The sequence below is a fragment of the Amphiura filiformis genome, chromosome 14 (assembly GCF_039555335.1).
Source record: "Amphiura filiformis chromosome 14, Afil_fr2py, whole genome shotgun sequence".
Taxonomy (NCBI): domain Eukaryota; kingdom Metazoa; phylum Echinodermata; class Ophiuroidea; order Amphilepidida; family Amphiuridae; genus Amphiura; species Amphiura filiformis.
Genome location: NC_092641.1, coordinates 44,084,969 through 44,101,554, shown reverse-complemented (window position 1 = coordinate 44,101,554; position 16,586 = coordinate 44,084,969). Strand labels below are relative to the sequence as shown.

The 16,586-nt window shown below is 37.1% G+C and overlaps 1 protein-coding gene across 1 annotated transcript in view; it reads left to right on the top strand.

Annotated features, from left to right (window-relative positions):
• The window catches only part of LOC140170155 (uncharacterized), a 122,713-nt gene that overhangs the window by 61,167 nt on the left and 44,960 nt on the right, over nucleotides 1-16,586 (top strand). The window contains 14 exon segments of the mRNA XM_072193475.1: nucleotides 1,864-2,025; nucleotides 3,423-3,632; nucleotides 4,105-4,284; nucleotides 5,765-6,037; nucleotides 6,428-6,562; nucleotides 7,586-7,810; nucleotides 8,592-8,723; nucleotides 9,630-9,791; nucleotides 10,342-10,464; nucleotides 11,384-11,552; nucleotides 11,764-11,939; nucleotides 13,952-14,143; nucleotides 15,215-15,436; nucleotides 16,150-16,403. Of these exon segments, the coding sequence (XP_072049576.1) occupies nucleotides 1,864-2,025; nucleotides 3,423-3,632; nucleotides 4,105-4,284; nucleotides 5,765-6,037; nucleotides 6,428-6,562; nucleotides 7,586-7,810; nucleotides 8,592-8,723; nucleotides 9,630-9,791; nucleotides 10,342-10,464; nucleotides 11,384-11,552; nucleotides 11,764-11,939; nucleotides 13,952-14,143; nucleotides 15,215-15,436; nucleotides 16,150-16,403 (2,615 nt within the window).

Below are 16,586 nucleotides of genomic sequence, written 5' to 3'. Positions count from 1 at the left end.
TTTTAAACACGTTACCATGGCAACAGAAGATAGCGAAAATATGTTTCACTATATTTTACTATATATGGTTAGCTTTTATCAACCTTGACACACCTGCAAAGTCTCAGGTTCGAGGTTCTAAAAATAACGGAGTTAGACTCATTTTTACCAAATCTGTGGATTTTAAACATGTTACCATGACAACAGAAGATAGTGAAAATATAAGATTCACTTTATTTTACTTTATATGGTAAGTTTTTATCAACCTTGATATATCTGCAAAGTTTCAGATCCAAGATTAAAAAAATAACGGAGTTAGACTTATTTAAAACCTTTTTTCCCATGGTTTTTCATCAAAATCACAAAAATCATGTTTTTTTGACGTTTTAGCTAAGATTTTGGTCATGTGACTTGTAAATGAGAATTGGTATGCCCAAATATGGCATCATTGTTGTGTTAGCTTTCCAAATAACCACATCAAGCAGGCCACCTAATGTATGCAAACAGCAGACAACATGATGCACACTTTTGGTGGTCCGCTTGATTTCCAATACTAGCAGTCCACCACATATTGACATCTAGTGTCACACCAGATGTCAACATCTGGTTGTCAACTGGATGTGCCTAAACCGGAGTGACACTGGATGTCACATCCAGTGGACCACCAGTGGGCATCCAGTGGGCATCTGGATGCGCGAAACGCCTGTGTAGGGTTCAAATCCCCGCACAGGCATGGAATCCTACGTAATATGTATCATGTTCGCTTCCATCTAGCGATCAATAACCTGAATAACCATTGTATAATTCAATTCAATGCACAAGCTCATACACATGTGGTTCTTTGATGTCAATCGCATACAATATAACCCGTGATCAATAATGAACGTTGGTCAAAAGACGAGCTTACTGAAGTGAAAAATTATGTACATGCAGATTCATCATTTATGCACATTGCCTTGAAAATCATAAAAAGCAACTGCTTGATCAACCCAAATTATTTTATTAGCGTTATTTATAAACCAAATTTCAAAACCACAAAGTGTTTTACCTGACTTTTGACCCAGAAATGTATGAATTTGATGAGAAATTGTGATGAAAAATAACATTTTACAAGTCGGATTCAGAAAGAGAAAATCTCATTACACACGTTAATTACATCACAATCCAAACATAGATGGTTAAGTTAATGGAGAATGTTACAAACTGTTGTATGTTTTGCCATATTGTTTTTCTATAGGGAATAATGTTTTATCGTTAAAATCGGACATGAAAACCTATTAAAAAAAAAAAAAAAACGTGCATCGCTATTTGTATGCATGAAACAAATTATAAGAATTGTACAGAAGTGACCTAACACTTATGAAGGCTGTATCTTGAGAAAGCGCATGGTCTGATGCTAGAATCTTGGCAAGGACACTCTGGTGAAATAAAGAAAAATATATGTGATTGATTTTGTGTGACTTTTGAGCGTTAAATGTTTCAAAATTTAAAAATGAACAAAATGTGAGTAACTATGATGTCATCAACATGACAATAATATTCATGATAAAATAATTATTGCTCCCTAAAAAAGAAATGGTTAACAAATGGTTTGGATACATCGCACGACCTTATAGTAACTGTATCTAGAAATTTGTGCAAGTTACTTGTCAATTTTCGCAAGAAATTAGCTTTTTTCTACGGTTACTGCCCAGCTCATTAACGCGATATGGGATATTCTTTACCTCGAGTTTACTGCCCTCTGTTGACGACAGGGCTTCGAACTCTTATCAAGGCGATCTAAGAAGTGCAGGGCCGTGGCATGTGCTCAATGATTGTTCTGAACATCAATCTGAATTTATTGCATCATGTCCTAATACTCAATGTTTACCATTTTATTTGCAGGTTTCTACTGTGCAGGTGAGCACCTATCAGAGCCATCAGGTCCTTGTGGAGAAGGCTACTATTGTCCTGGAGGTCAGATTTCTAGGACTCCTACTAGCAATAATTGTCCTGAAGGATTTGCTTGCCCTGAGGGTAGTGATGCACCTGAGTTATGTCCACGAGGTGAGTTATAACTTTACTGCTTTTGGGGCCAGAAAACATTGGTATAATATTACAAATTATAACATAACGAGCTATTTCATTTAAAATCCACACTACCCCTGTGGAAGATTTTGGAAATATCCACCACAGGGGGAGTATGAATTTCAAATGGAATGAGCACATTAGGAAGCTCCATTTGTATTTCATACACCCTCTGAGAAAAATTCAACCTGAATCTTTCCCTGAGGGAGAGTGAGTTTCAAATTGAGCTGCCAATGTGTTATTCCATTTGAAATTCATACTCCCTCTGTGGAAGATATTTTCAAAATCTTCCACAGGGGTAGTGTGAATTTGAAATGGAACAGCCCAATTAGTCATCTTCAAAACAGTAATTTTTTTATTGAAATGAGAAAGAAGGAATGAAAAAAAATGGAGGGAATGAAATAAAGAAGAAGTTAGTGACTGGAAAATATTTATGTGGGCCCACAAATAGTTTTATTCGAGGTCTTGAGAAGAAAGAGGGGTACTATTAACCAGGAGGTCAGTCTACTACTATACCATTTTTCACCCTTGGGTGCAGCTTCAAATCACTAGCGGTCGCGCAAAACACTGGCATACACATGTTTGCATAAAGATGCTGCATAGATGCGCACACGAAACAGCTGCCTTAATGTGTCTCGTCACTGCTACATCAGGGTGAAAAATGGTATAGCAACATGGATGTCCTGAAACATTTGCATGTCCTGTGGGCAGTGATGCACTTGAATTGTGTCCAAGAGGTGAGGCTGGATGGTACATGGTTTAGCCATGGTTTAGCAGCACGTGACACCGCTACAATGTCTGCATTCAGCATAGTGTTTACAATCCTCCGTTCATGTAAACGAATATGACCTACCCTTAATCTATGACGATCTGCTGATACTTGACCACCCATCTGGTGGTCATGTGATTGGAGGATTGTACACATTATGCTGAATGAAAATACTGGGATGGTGTCGTAAGCCACATTGCTACTAAACCAAGACTCTTTTTAAGCAAAGTAATGAATTTGTTGAAATGAAAGAAAGAAAAAAAAAAGAGAAAGAAAAGTGCAGTGATATATAGTATGCTACTCACAGGCATAAATTCACAAGCCTCAGCACACTTTACACAGGTATGAAAAGAAAGAAGGGCAGATGAAGGAGAAAACAAAAGAGGAGAGGAGGAAGTGAATAAAACAGAGCAATGGATGGCAACAAGTTTAAAAAGAGCAGAAAAGGGTAAAGACACCTGCCTGAATGTCACCAAAATGTAGACCGGAATAACGAACATACAATATTTTTTTCATTTTTCATTTACAGTTATCTATCCTATATAAATTATACAGAAAGTGATCCAATGATATAAACAATGTAACTTGCTTTTGAATTAATTTTCAGGATCCTACCAGCCTGAAGAAGGACAAGGTTTATGCGATACCTGTCCTGAAGGAACCTACTGTGACCCATATGAGTTAAACAATGTGACTGGTATCATAGTGCCGCAGGATTGCATACAGGGACATTATTGTCCTAATGGAACAGAATATGCACAGCAGAACAAGTGCCCAATTGGAACATACTCTAACCAGACAGCTCTGGCTAGTGCAGGTATGTTATTGTCTATTTGTTTGTGTTTTGAATGGTGGTGTGTTGTCATATGATAGCACATCCAAACATGAACAATTATATTTATATTTTCACAACTGTGGACACACACCAAACTGAGGAGATCTGTTATATTTATATTTTCACAACTGGACACACACCAAACTGAGGATATCCATGGATCCTTGATAGATGCAAGATGTGTATAAATCAGCAGTTCCCAAACGTGTTATAAATGTTATTTAAAGCTGATCTCATGTGCGTTATAGGATTGGAGTAGTATGATAGTCAATTATCTAATTGAATTATCTAATTAGTATGATAGTCAATTATGTAATAAATGGTGTCCTGATGAACATTTTCAAAAGATTTGGTTGATGTTACTCTTTGAAACCCACCAGTCAGTAATTGATGTATTAAGTTGATTCAACATAAGAATATAATGTAACTTAATTTTGTGGTTCCCATTTTACAGATGAATGCACTGACTGTGAAGCAGGCTGGTACTGTGATGAGGCTGGTCTGACAGCACCCAAAGCTCAATGTCATGCAGGCTACTACTGTACCCTAGGAGCCTATAAACCTGCGCCTGATGATGGCAGCACAGGGGATATATGCCCACAAGGGTTCTTCTGCGAACTGGGTTCCATTGTTGGTAAGTTGGGCCTTTCAAATTTATTATTAGATACAGTAAAAGTGGAAATTTTTGCACAATGTTAATTTTAACACTTTTAGCACTTAAAGGAAGTCTCCGGCAATCACAACATTGTGCCTGATATGTAAGAAAAATAATCATCAAGCACCAATCAGATGGTTTTATTTAAAAGAAACTCATAGTGACCATAAAAACAAATATTAACATCCGTCTCTCAACACGCAATATTCAAAATTTCCGGGCACCGAAATTGTCGAGTGCAATGAAGCCCCAGTAATACAATGAAGGCTGACAAGTGACAACTACTGAGCACAAGAACCTCATTGCACTTAGACAATTTCGGCACAGAAATTTTAAATATAGCGTGTTGAGAGTGGACTGTTTTTATTCGTTTTTATGGTCAATATGAGTTTGTTTTAAATAAAACCATGTGATTTGTGCTTGATAATTATTTTTATAACATATAAGGTATAATGTTATGATTGCTGGAGACTCCCTTTAACACAATTACTGTAAAAATAAAAATGCAAAAATAGTTGTCTGCATTACATACTGATGTATCTTAAAAGGCTGCCTTATGTGAATTTTATTATCATTGTTGTATTTCATATTGTTATTTTGTATTTTATATGCTTCTGTCTTGTATGAAAGGACATGAGATTGTAATATTGTGATAATGCCTCAAAATTAATATAAAAGTTAATTTTACAGTGTATCTCATCTCAATTTAGATAACAGTTTTAAAAAAATCGCACAAGGCAGCCTTTCAAATACAACAGCATGTGATGTAAACAATGAAATATGTAATTCGATGTGTATGTCTGGTTGAGGAATTTCAAAATGACGAATTTAAAGACAATCAAAAGCTGTTCAAAATCAGCAAAGTGCAAAAAATGTACATGCATGAAAATTACCAGTTATAAATGTGACCATCCAGCACAACTGAGCCCTGAAGTCGCCAATCATCATTTTTGAGATATTCAACCAAATGCTTTAAAATGATGTATATCATGTCTATAGTACTTGACATTTAAGTATAGTGAAAAATCAATAAAACAGTCAATAAATCCTTTGTTTCCTATTGTTTATTGTTAAGTTCAATGGAGCATATCTCAATAGTCGCCAAGCCGGTCTCAGTTCTGGTGGATGGTCACAAATGGTATATAAAAGGACACTTTCAGAGGAGAATTTTGAATCAAAATGAATGTTGTGAAGTGGATGGTTAAGTAGAATCATCCTTTCATCAAGATAAAAGTATCTTTATCATAATCCAGTATTATCTAGCATTCATGCTTACTTGTGATTTCCGCATTTCTGATTGGTTGCAAGCCGGGCATAAACAATATTTATGCCCAGTGACACAGATGTGCGATCGCAGGGTACGAAAAATAAACGGAAATCACATGAATGAAACTCTGATTTTGTAACACTAGAAATAGGGCTCCAGTATAAACAAGTTTACATCACTTTCATTTCGCAGGTGAAGACTGCCCAATCGGTCGCTATGGCAACCAAACCGGTCTGAGAGCATCTTCAGAGTGTCCACTCTGCGATCCAGGATGGTATTGTCCGAGTATCGGTCTGACTGAACCATTTGATGAATGTACAGCAGGGTATTACTGTGAACTCGGTGCTACATCACCTAATCCTGCCAACGAGACTTATGGGTATTACTGTCCTATCGGTCATTATTGTCCGGAAGGCACACCGACACCGCGGGAATGTCCACCTGGTACCTACAACCCATACACAGGTAAGCTTATCAAAAACAGGTTTTTCACTTATCGGCACCCTTTTTTTGAAGTGCCAATCTCTCTGTTGCAAAAGGTCAGGGCCCCGGGGGGCAATCCTGTGCTGCAGAGTTTGTTTGCCTCCAATCAATTGATTTGGTTCATCTAATTCAATCCTTATTTTGTGACAAATTTCAGCAAAATATATTGTTTTACCAGATGTCATTAAAACTCCATGAAAATTATCCAGTGGAGCTTTAGCGGTTTAAAGGTTCTAAACTTGTCCGAAGGCGAACCTGTTAAAGCCACTACTTGTTATGAATTCCCGTCATAAAAGCCTATCCCACAAACTTTAGAGGTTAGTGCCTTACTTTTTGAACTAATTTGTTTGCTTCAATTTGTTCCCTTTACAGGCAAAGATGAGGAGGAAGACTGTGTGGCATGTGATGGAGGCTACTATTGTCAGTATTCAGGTCAACCCAATGTAACTGACCAGTGTATGGAAGGTTATTACTGCTCAGGCAATGCTTCCATACCTAACCCTGAAGGTAAGATGCATGCAGTGGAGGTTAATTATTTACGTATGACAATAACAATTAAATATTGATTTAATGAGAATTTGAAGCCAAAATATGTGCATCCAAATTGCAATGTTAATTTTGTTGCATTCTTGGTGTCATTCTTTGCCATGTCTGTATGCAAGATCTTAGTTTCTATAATGGCATAAGGCGATGAAAAAAGAAAACCCTGTTATACGGGCACAACCGACCCAGATTTTGAACAAATTGGGAAAAAAAATTCCTGTACAAATGAATGCCGACCCAAATTTCAGGAACAATTTTTTTTTTGTATTTACTCAAATTGCAAATATTTACAGATTTTAGTGATTTTTTGGGTCATTTTCAACAAAAAAAAAACCCGACCGACCGACCCTACTTGAAAGGTTCGTCCGCCCGTAGAACAGGGTTTCTTTTTTTTGTCGCCTAATGGTCATTTTACAAATAAGTTCAGTCCTTGACTATATGATCAGTTTACGGAAATGATGAGGCTTTTGTTACTCTGTGTGTAAAAGATTTTTGCATATCGAGGCTTGGTGCAAGAAAGCCATATCTGCAATAGCTGCCCTATAAACAATTTTGACCATTCTGCATTCTATATTGCATTATATATTGCTATATTGTACACATATACCACCTAACAGCTATTGCAGATGGGCCTTTCTGTCACTACTCCATCAATATCTTTCCTATTCTTCAACTTATATGTAAAGAATGGAGGAAGTATAAAGTGAATCCACTTTATGATTGCCAGTCAAGGTCATATATTGTGACCAAGATGTAAGTATGTTAGTGTCATTGATGGGGAAGTCCTCTTTTGGTCTATGCACTAACATGCTGTCCTTTGCAGCCCAGGTTAGTGGGTTCGAGGCTTGGCAAGACCAAGTGACTCAAAGATATAGCAGGATGCTTCAATGAATTTACTCTTGATGGCTGGTTGGTATGTGACAATATCACAAGCAAAGTAAACATGAAGTACATTATTCAAACAAAATCATTGAATTTTTTTCCCAGATGGCATCACAGGGGACATCTGTCCACTAGGTCACTACTGTCCCGAGGGAACTGACCGTCCACTACCATGTAACAACGCCACCTATATGAATGACACAGGAGCTGCAGAATGTCTGGGCTGTCCAGCCAGCTATATGTGTGTCCAAGGGATTGAGCCAGACCCATGTCCAGCTGGGTTCTACTGTCCTGCTGGCACTGGGTATGATATTAAACCATGTCCAGAAGGTAAGTTTATATTACATTTAGATTGAGTGTATGTTGGTGTGTGTGAGAGGGTGTACAAGCCTTTGGAACTACCGTAAATACTGTTAGTTGGACACACATGCATGAGAAAGGGATGTATAACTGAGGACATACAGTAAATGTATGTGTCTGTGCATGCTGGATGGTGTCACTACTCATGATTGCAGAAAAATACAGGCCCAAGTTTTGGGCTTTAAGATATAATATCATATTATTCTGTTTTGTCAAATAAAACACAGCTCATTCTTTTAGGTGGAACTACCTGGCAATAAAAGTCAAATTCTGTATAATATTTGGCCTATGTTTGGAAATAGATCCAAAAACCTAAGTTTGTTGATGGTTTTTTTTTTTTTTTTACGTATGCTGCGACAATCAATTCTAAAGACTTGTACAAAGTCTAGTTTTAGTAAACGCCAGTTATTCAAAATAAGCATAAATAGTAAGATAAGATTAGAGTAATATCTTGGCCTATACTCATGCTTAGTTAGACTTGTGTGTGTCAATTTTGAATTTTGTGACTCTAATTGTAAGAAAACATGCATAATTTAGGTCAGGATTAGGGTTAGGTTTAGCTTAGACTTTCATATGCAAAATAATTACATGAAGGATCAGCCATAGCTTGAGGCTCATGCTTTATAATTTGGGTAGCTTGTTTTTAATTATTTTCATATCAGTGTAAATGTGAAGAGGCATAAGCTGCAAAGCAATTCAAAGTTGATAACAATGTTATATTTTATGTTGATACATGATTGTGTTTGTGTAGGCACCTTTGGAGCCAGTGAGTTACTAAGTGAAGTAGCTGATTGTACACAGTGCACAGGGGGATATTACTGTGAGTCTCCAGGGGGAGATACTGAGACTGCATCATGTGATCCAGGATTCTATTGCACTGTTGGTAAGTAGGCAAAATCAATGTGAAATGAAAAACATTGAAAAATTTGATGCCTTAATGAGGTCTTCAGAAATTTTTGGCCCTCACCTCTAAAGAAGACAGATTTGATAATTCTGACCTCGTAAATCATATGACAAATAAAATAAGAAAAAACAAAAGAAAGAACATAGCCAGCAGTACATACCGTATCCTGCCTACAGAGTTCATGATCACAGTCTTAATTTAGTATGCTGGTAAACAGTGTTTGAGATGGTGTTGGGAATAATCAATAACTTATAATCAATGATCAATCAGCTATCAATATTCAATTTGATTCTAAAAATAATCATCACTGACGCTCATGTTCAAAAGTGTAGGGGGTGTATATAGCATGTTGGTGCTCGCAATTGCTAACAACATTTACCCTTACAGAAGACATGGAAAAATCAAAAACTTTTTTGATTTTCCCGTGTCTTCTTCAAAGTAGGTGCCATTAATTTCTGGAAAAGCCCAATACAGACATGCCAACCAGTACGGTTTCACCGTATTTAATATGGCAAAACATGAAAAGTACGGTGGTACAGTCAACTACGGTATTCAATAATCTTGATATATAATAATAAGTCATGCCTCAAAAAGATAAATGGCTGCAGTAATAGACCACCAATCTGAACTGATATCGTTTGACCTGTTTAATTGTATGGTAACATAGCTGTCATTTGATTGGTTGATATTTTGTAAACAATGTATCAATTTGGCCTTGTCGACCAATCGGCACGCTTGTCTTAAAATAATGATGTGCTGGTTCTATGTAGCTTTCACCGCCACAGATATTACTGACTGAACAATTCAACAGCGCCTAGTTGGTAGGGTGCCTATTCATTCACACTCAGGAATATTAATACCGTTTATGAATTTGTTTTCTTATAGGTGTTAATGTGCGTGCTCCCGATGGAACTAACAACACTGGTACTGGTGGCATATGTCCAGCTGGTCATGAGTGTCCAGAGGGTACTGCTGTACCTGTGCCTTGTCTGGCTGGCTATTATGCTAAAGATGCACAGATGGAAGCATGTGAGATATGTCCGGCAGGTGAGTAGCTTACATGTCTTGTCCACAATCCTTTCATGCGTTCTGTGATAGTTCTTTGCAATGCTACTATCAAGTTAATGCACAGAGGACTATTCCATTTGAAATCCGCAGTCCCCCTGTGGAAGATTTAGCTGAAAGTCTTAGACAATTGGGTCAACTTCAGTTGTGTAAGATTTGAAAAACATACTCCCTCTGTGGAAGATGTTTCTTAAATCATTTTTTTATTGTTGATATCCACAGAGAAATCACCAATTTTCTTGGAAGGATGTGTAGCAATGACAAACAGACATTCCAAATGAAAGAATCATGTGAATTAGACAATCTTTAGCTTGTTTTCGTTGTTGAAGTAAACCATGCACACAATGCGGATGCATTGTTGTTAATCGGTGATGAACAACGGTGAAACATGAGTGAATCCCTAAATGTACAAGGGCATTTTGTAAGTCACTACAAATCATAAGGTGATATTATGTACAGTAACACAACAGCAGAACTGGTTATATATTGTTTTACTTGATGAATAATGTTTGGTTTGTTTTCTCTCCATTAGGCAAGTACTGTGAGAATTCAACCGTTGTCCCTCTGGATTGCCCGGTTGGTCATTACTGCCCAGAGGGTACAGGACGTGAAGATGAGTTCCCATGTGATGCAGGAACATACAATAATGTGACAAGTAAGTATACATGGTAACTTTATAATTAAATGGGGGGAGGGAGATGGACTGATGTAATGGTGATTGTTTGCACATTGTTGAAGAAAGTTTTGGTATCTTACTACTCTGAGCTATTCTGGTTGAAATCCATACACCCCTGTGGAAGACATGACCTTAATCTTCCACACAGGGAGTGTGAATTTTAAATGTGGTTGCCTGCATCCATTTGAAATTTGCACTTCCTGTGTGGAAGTGTAAGGTATTGTTTTCCATGGGGGTGTATGGATTTTAACTGGAATAGCGTAATGATGATGTGGTTGCTATGTTATGTACAATGATGGGCAATGATCCTTTGTGACGGATCCAGAAGACACAAATCATGTATGAGACTATTAGGTTACATTTGGTTGCTTAACCTTATTGACAACTGTGAAGCTGTGACAATTCTGGACAAAATGAGGGTCAAATTGCATGCAAATTTGTCCTGTTGACTTGCCACCTGAATGACTTTACCAGGACAAATTAATGCAAAGGTGTTAAAAATGACAGAGTGATGGTAACTGCTGGGGCAAAATGAGGTTAATTTTGGTGCACATAACAAAATTTGATCCATTTTGAACAACCTGTCTTGCACTCAAATCCCCGCAAGTACACCACAATGCTATTAGCCACCTCTTATGGTAGCTTGTAATAATTATTATTGTTGTTGTTGTTGTTGTTGTTGTTGTTGTTGTTGTTGTTGTTGTTGTTGTTGTTGTTGTTCTTCTTGTTGTTGTTGTTGTTGTTGTTGTTGTAACATAAATCTTGTGGAGCCCTATTGAAGCACTTTATGACTCTTGCTATTGATGCGTTTGGTAAAAGAAATTGTGTTTTTGACCAAAATTGCTTGTTCCGATCACTTTTGTGGTTATTAACAAAATTGCCTGCTTTCGCATTACAGACCAATGGAACATTACAGCCTGCATGTACTGTCCACCTGGTATGTACTGTGAAGGATCAGGTCTAGAAATGCCATCTGGATTATGTGATGAAGGCTTCTACTGCTCCGGAGGGTCAGATGCTAAGAGACCATTTGATGTAGGAGTGTCTGTAGTAGTACCAACACCTGGGTAAGTGTATGATATTGTTGGGAGAGTTGTTGGTAGCATAGGTTTATGTGATGAACTCTTCTACTGTTCAGGAGAGTCTACCTCCAATGCTGGTTTCAAACTTTCTGCTGCTTGCTACTGATGAGCGGTGTGTTGCTTTATCGTGCCGCTTGTACTCTATTTGGAATAGCCCATTAGATGTAATTATTGATATCGCTTTTCTACTTTGCAGATATGAATACCCCAATAATACATGTCATCCATTATATGACTGTGTATGTCCGGACTTTGGCCTGAGTACCGGCGGTCTGTGTGGACCTGGCTACTACTGTCCTCAAGGCTCGGAGCAACCATTGTCTTGCCCTGGTGGAACGTACTGTGAAACACCTGGACTGGCTGAACCAACAGGTATGTGGGACTGGTTTGACTGTATTTACAGACCTGAAACTCTTCCTATTTTTAACAGATATGAGCTTTTTATGTTGATGAATAATGTGTTTTCTTTTATTTTCAGCTAAATTTGAGCCATTTTACCCTAATTTTACACTGTTTTTCAGCTTTTTTTGAGCATTTGGCAGCATTTTCATTAAAGGTTATTTTCAGGTCTGTATTTGAAGAGCTTTGTTTCAAATCCACTTTTGGCCAAATTGAGTTATTGGCATAATATTATAGTGTGGGTAAAAATACACATTTTGGTGGTTGTTTGACCTTCATACTACCTTCCCTCCGGAGTTATCGCATATTTCCGTTTGGGAAATCTTAGGAATTTCCGGAAATCTGAACTTAAAATGAATATAGAATTGTTTTGTTTTAAATTTTTTGATGTATAATGGTAGCCTGGAATGTTCTTTACCTATTAAAACCAAAAGGAACTGTTTTTGGGTCACTATGTTTGAAAAAAATCATTTTAATTAACAAAAGGTGTAGTTTCGAAATACCCAAAAATGCCATTTTCCTTTAATTTAATTAAAAATTCATAATTAAAAAAGTAAATGAGATATTTCAATTTTTCTTTTTGATTTTCAAAGCATTAGTCAAGTTACATAATGTAGTGCAAACAAATGGGCTCAAATTTGATTGCAAAGGTGGTTTCTAGAAAAGGGGTAAATTTATTTTGTTGCAAAACCCCTTACATCCACAAAAGGTGTGATATAAAATAAATAATAAAATAAATAGGAAGCCTTGAAAATTGTCCCAAACCTATTATTTTAGTTTCTATTCATCAACACTTTATCCAATCCCAAATTGAATCAAATCGAACAAGTAATACTTGCACAATTAAAAAAAGCTGTTTTTCTCAAAAAGTCAAAAGTGGATGTAAGGGGTTTTGCAACAAAGCTCTTCATTTTATTTACCAGTTTCAATTTTTTTTTTAATTCAAAAATTTCAGAATTGTTTATTTTTTAATGACCATATTTGGAATTGGCATGAAAAATGCATTAAAATGAGTACAAACAAGGCTAGTATTTGTTCAGTGGTTCTTGAGATAACTCTTGCTATTTTGAGCAAATTATCTCAACACTTTTTGTGTTGAAACCTATGGCTATCATTCAGGGCATTAGATTGTTGAGATGTTATCAGTTTTGTTGAAAGTGAAAGTATAATTTGCTATTGGACTGAGAAATTCCCAAGGACCACTTGTAAAAAATCAGTAACACCACTCTCTGTTGGCAGAACAATTATAATAGTTTCTTTTGTACACCTGGCGAAGAATCAACAAAAACTAAATTTTGCCTTCTATTTCACCTTTTCACTGTCAACTCTTTTTGTAACCAGGGGCGGATCCACAAAGTAGTAAATGTGGTACACACCCAGGGCCGTTCCTAGGGATTTTGCCGCCCTAGGCAAAGACTCTCTCCCTGCCGCCAAACCAAAGCATACCAAAAAGTGTTAAGGGGGTAACCCCCTTGAAAACTCACCCCTTTCCACCTATTTGTATACTGCCCATTTTTTCTTTTTATACGCCCTCATTTTTACTTCACTTTTCTTTCTTCATTCCCGTTTTTTCTTTTTTCACCCTTTTTTAGCGCCCTCTGCGTTTGCCGCCCTAGGCGACCGCCTTACCTGGCCTAATGGTCGGAACGGCCCTGTACACACCCACTTAAATTTCCAAAAAATAAAGAACAGAAAAGAAAAGAAAAAATGAAAGAAATAAAGGAGGTAGAGAAAAAGTTGAAATTAAAAAAAAGAACTAAGTGAAATTACAAAAAATTAAGAGCTCCAAAGCACCCACTCGACTTAAATCTTGGTAATCCATCAAATTTAATATTATTATTATTATTATTATAGAATATTAATTTTCTTATCATAAAATCAACCAAAAAACACAGCTGGTCCTCCAATTATATATATATATATATAAAAAGTACCTGATAACATGACCAATTATACTAACAAGTAGATCATATCTCTCTTTTCAGGTAACTGCTCAGAAGGTTACTACTGCAACCACACTAGCTCAGAACCAGACCAGTATGTCTGTCCTGCAGGCTATTATTGTCCTGTAGGTACAGGTGTCCCATATGCATGTCCTGAAGGAACATTCAGTAGTACTCTTGGCAACATAGAGTTGGAGGATTGTCTCAATTGTACATCAGGGAGTTACTGTGAAGGTATGTTATAGGGAATAGAGGCTATGCAATACGACATCACTCATGACAGAGTCATCCTCAGTTAAATGAAATTTTGCCCTCCGGTTGGTATCACACAGGGCAAGTTGCATGATAATATAATAAAACAGATGATAGGTATGAATGTTTGTGGAATCAAACTAGAGATATGTCCCTATGTCACCTTAGAACTGCCCCCCCCCCCAACATGGCTGCCATTTCAATTGTTATATGGTTCCGGTTGGTTTATTGCATACACTCTATATAAACACCAGATCAAAAGAAGTCTGCACTTGTTGAGTGGTGATAATTCTTGACAGGATTAATTTTAAGCAAGAGTTTTGTTAGCTGTGGATTGTTACTTCACTTGCAGAAAAAGAATTCAAAAGCTTCCAGATTATAAAGATTTGTTTGAAAATCTGTGTGATACAATTCAAAAAGTAGCAAATTCAAATAGATTAGCTGAAGATTTTCCACTCACCTAATGTGAGTGGCAGTCAGTGTGTGTCACTGATTGGTAAGAAACCACACTGATAGCGGTGTTTATGATTTGGAGAGCATTATGCATGGTTAATACTTACCTTTTTACACAATAACAGACATTGCCATTCAATCATTAAATTGGGCCATTCCATTTAAAGTTCACTCCCCCTCTGGAAGATTTTGGAAATATCTTACACAGGGGAGTATGTTTTTTCAACTGCAGTTGCTCAGGGTTAATCATTTTGAAACTCACACTCCCCTTGTATTATGCTTTTACCTGTATCTTCCACAACTGTATTTCAAATAGAAGTTACCCAATTGTTTATTCTATACAAAACTCATACTCCCCCTGTGGATGATATTTCCAAAATCTTCCACAAGGGGAATAGCCCATTTGATGTGTCCAGTGTGAGGTATATATGCAATATCTGCAATCAATTATAGGGTCCAGGATCATGCATAGGTAACCAAGCGATAATACTCAAAATTGAGGTACAGCACGTATATAGGAAGGAAAAAATGCGAACAGCAGTAAAAAATAGTGCAAAGGATAACCTAATGTAATATTTATGTATTAAATTCTGAATTTAGGTGTGGGCAATGTGCTACCAGATGAAGAATGCGACGCTGGCTACTATTGCCCAGGTGGTCAGACCACATCAGCACCTGTAGGCTTGGAATGCCTAATAGGTCACTACTGCCCCAAAGGATCATGGGAGCCGTTGCTATGTGATAACGGGACGTACAACTATCAGACTAGACAGAGTGAATGCGAGGTTTGCCCTGCTGGCTACTACTGTGATCCTATGGAATGTGAGTATGGGATTGAATTTTGAAAATAAATCTAATATTGGAACTTGCTTTTTGCAACTTCGCTACTTTATGTATGGAATTACCAGACTTCATCAGGCAACTGATATGTTGGACTAGTCAAATGATAGATGGATAGGTATCGTCTTGATGGCCCGGTCCCATGCATGAGATAAGTTAAAGTGGAGTCCACTTTCTTGTTTAGTGATATTTGCTCAATATGCTCCCATGTGGCTTCTGTGATGCCTCTCCTATGCCACACAACGTTCCTCCTGATCCAGAATAATGACTTCTTCATTTTTTTAATTGATCCTTTAAGTAGAGGTAGAGGCAGAGCTTTGTGCTTCTTTGATGCTAAGTCTTCAGTTAAATATGTTATATAGAGTGTCCCAAAAGAATGGCTACTAAGTTAGCACTGCCCCAAAGGATCAGTGTCTACTCTCTCTCTCTGTCTGGAAATTGGTATGCCAAATAAAGCATTTTTCCCCAAATTGGCCTCATTTTTGCTCAAAAATTGAAGAAAAAAATTGACTAATTGTGATACAGATTTTTACAAATTCTTATGCGCCAAATCTTTATTTTTGGTTTTTGTGATGTGAAATAAATAAACTTGTAACTTACAAACTTAAAAAAAGAAGTTGAAAGGTGGTGAAGTTGGCTCAGTTCTGAGTTCCAGTGGGCAATCAATAAGCAATTTTTTCCTACTTTCTTAACAGTCGGCCCTATAAGTGTACCAGAAGACTGCCCTCGTGGCTACTACTGCACAGCAGGCACTGGCAATGGGGAATCGTACCCATGTCCTCCAGGTACATATGGCAATGTAACCGGCTATGAAGAAGAGGCTGATTGCATACAATGCACTGCTGGTATGTACTGTGAGACTCCTGCGCTGACTGAGCCTACTGGGTTGTGTTACGCTGGGTTCTATTGTATTGAAGGAGCGTCGGAGGCTACACCATTTGATGATATGGTAAGTGGTTCAATTTTGGAAGAATTTTTTACATTTTTTATTGTTAGGCAAAAAAAAAAAATTATCTCATGTCCCATGGGAGTTTGAAATCTAATGTGGTATGCAGTTTTTTTATTTTATATTTTATAAATTGAATTTTATAATATCAAAAAATAATTGATATTGAACATTGATTTTACAGTC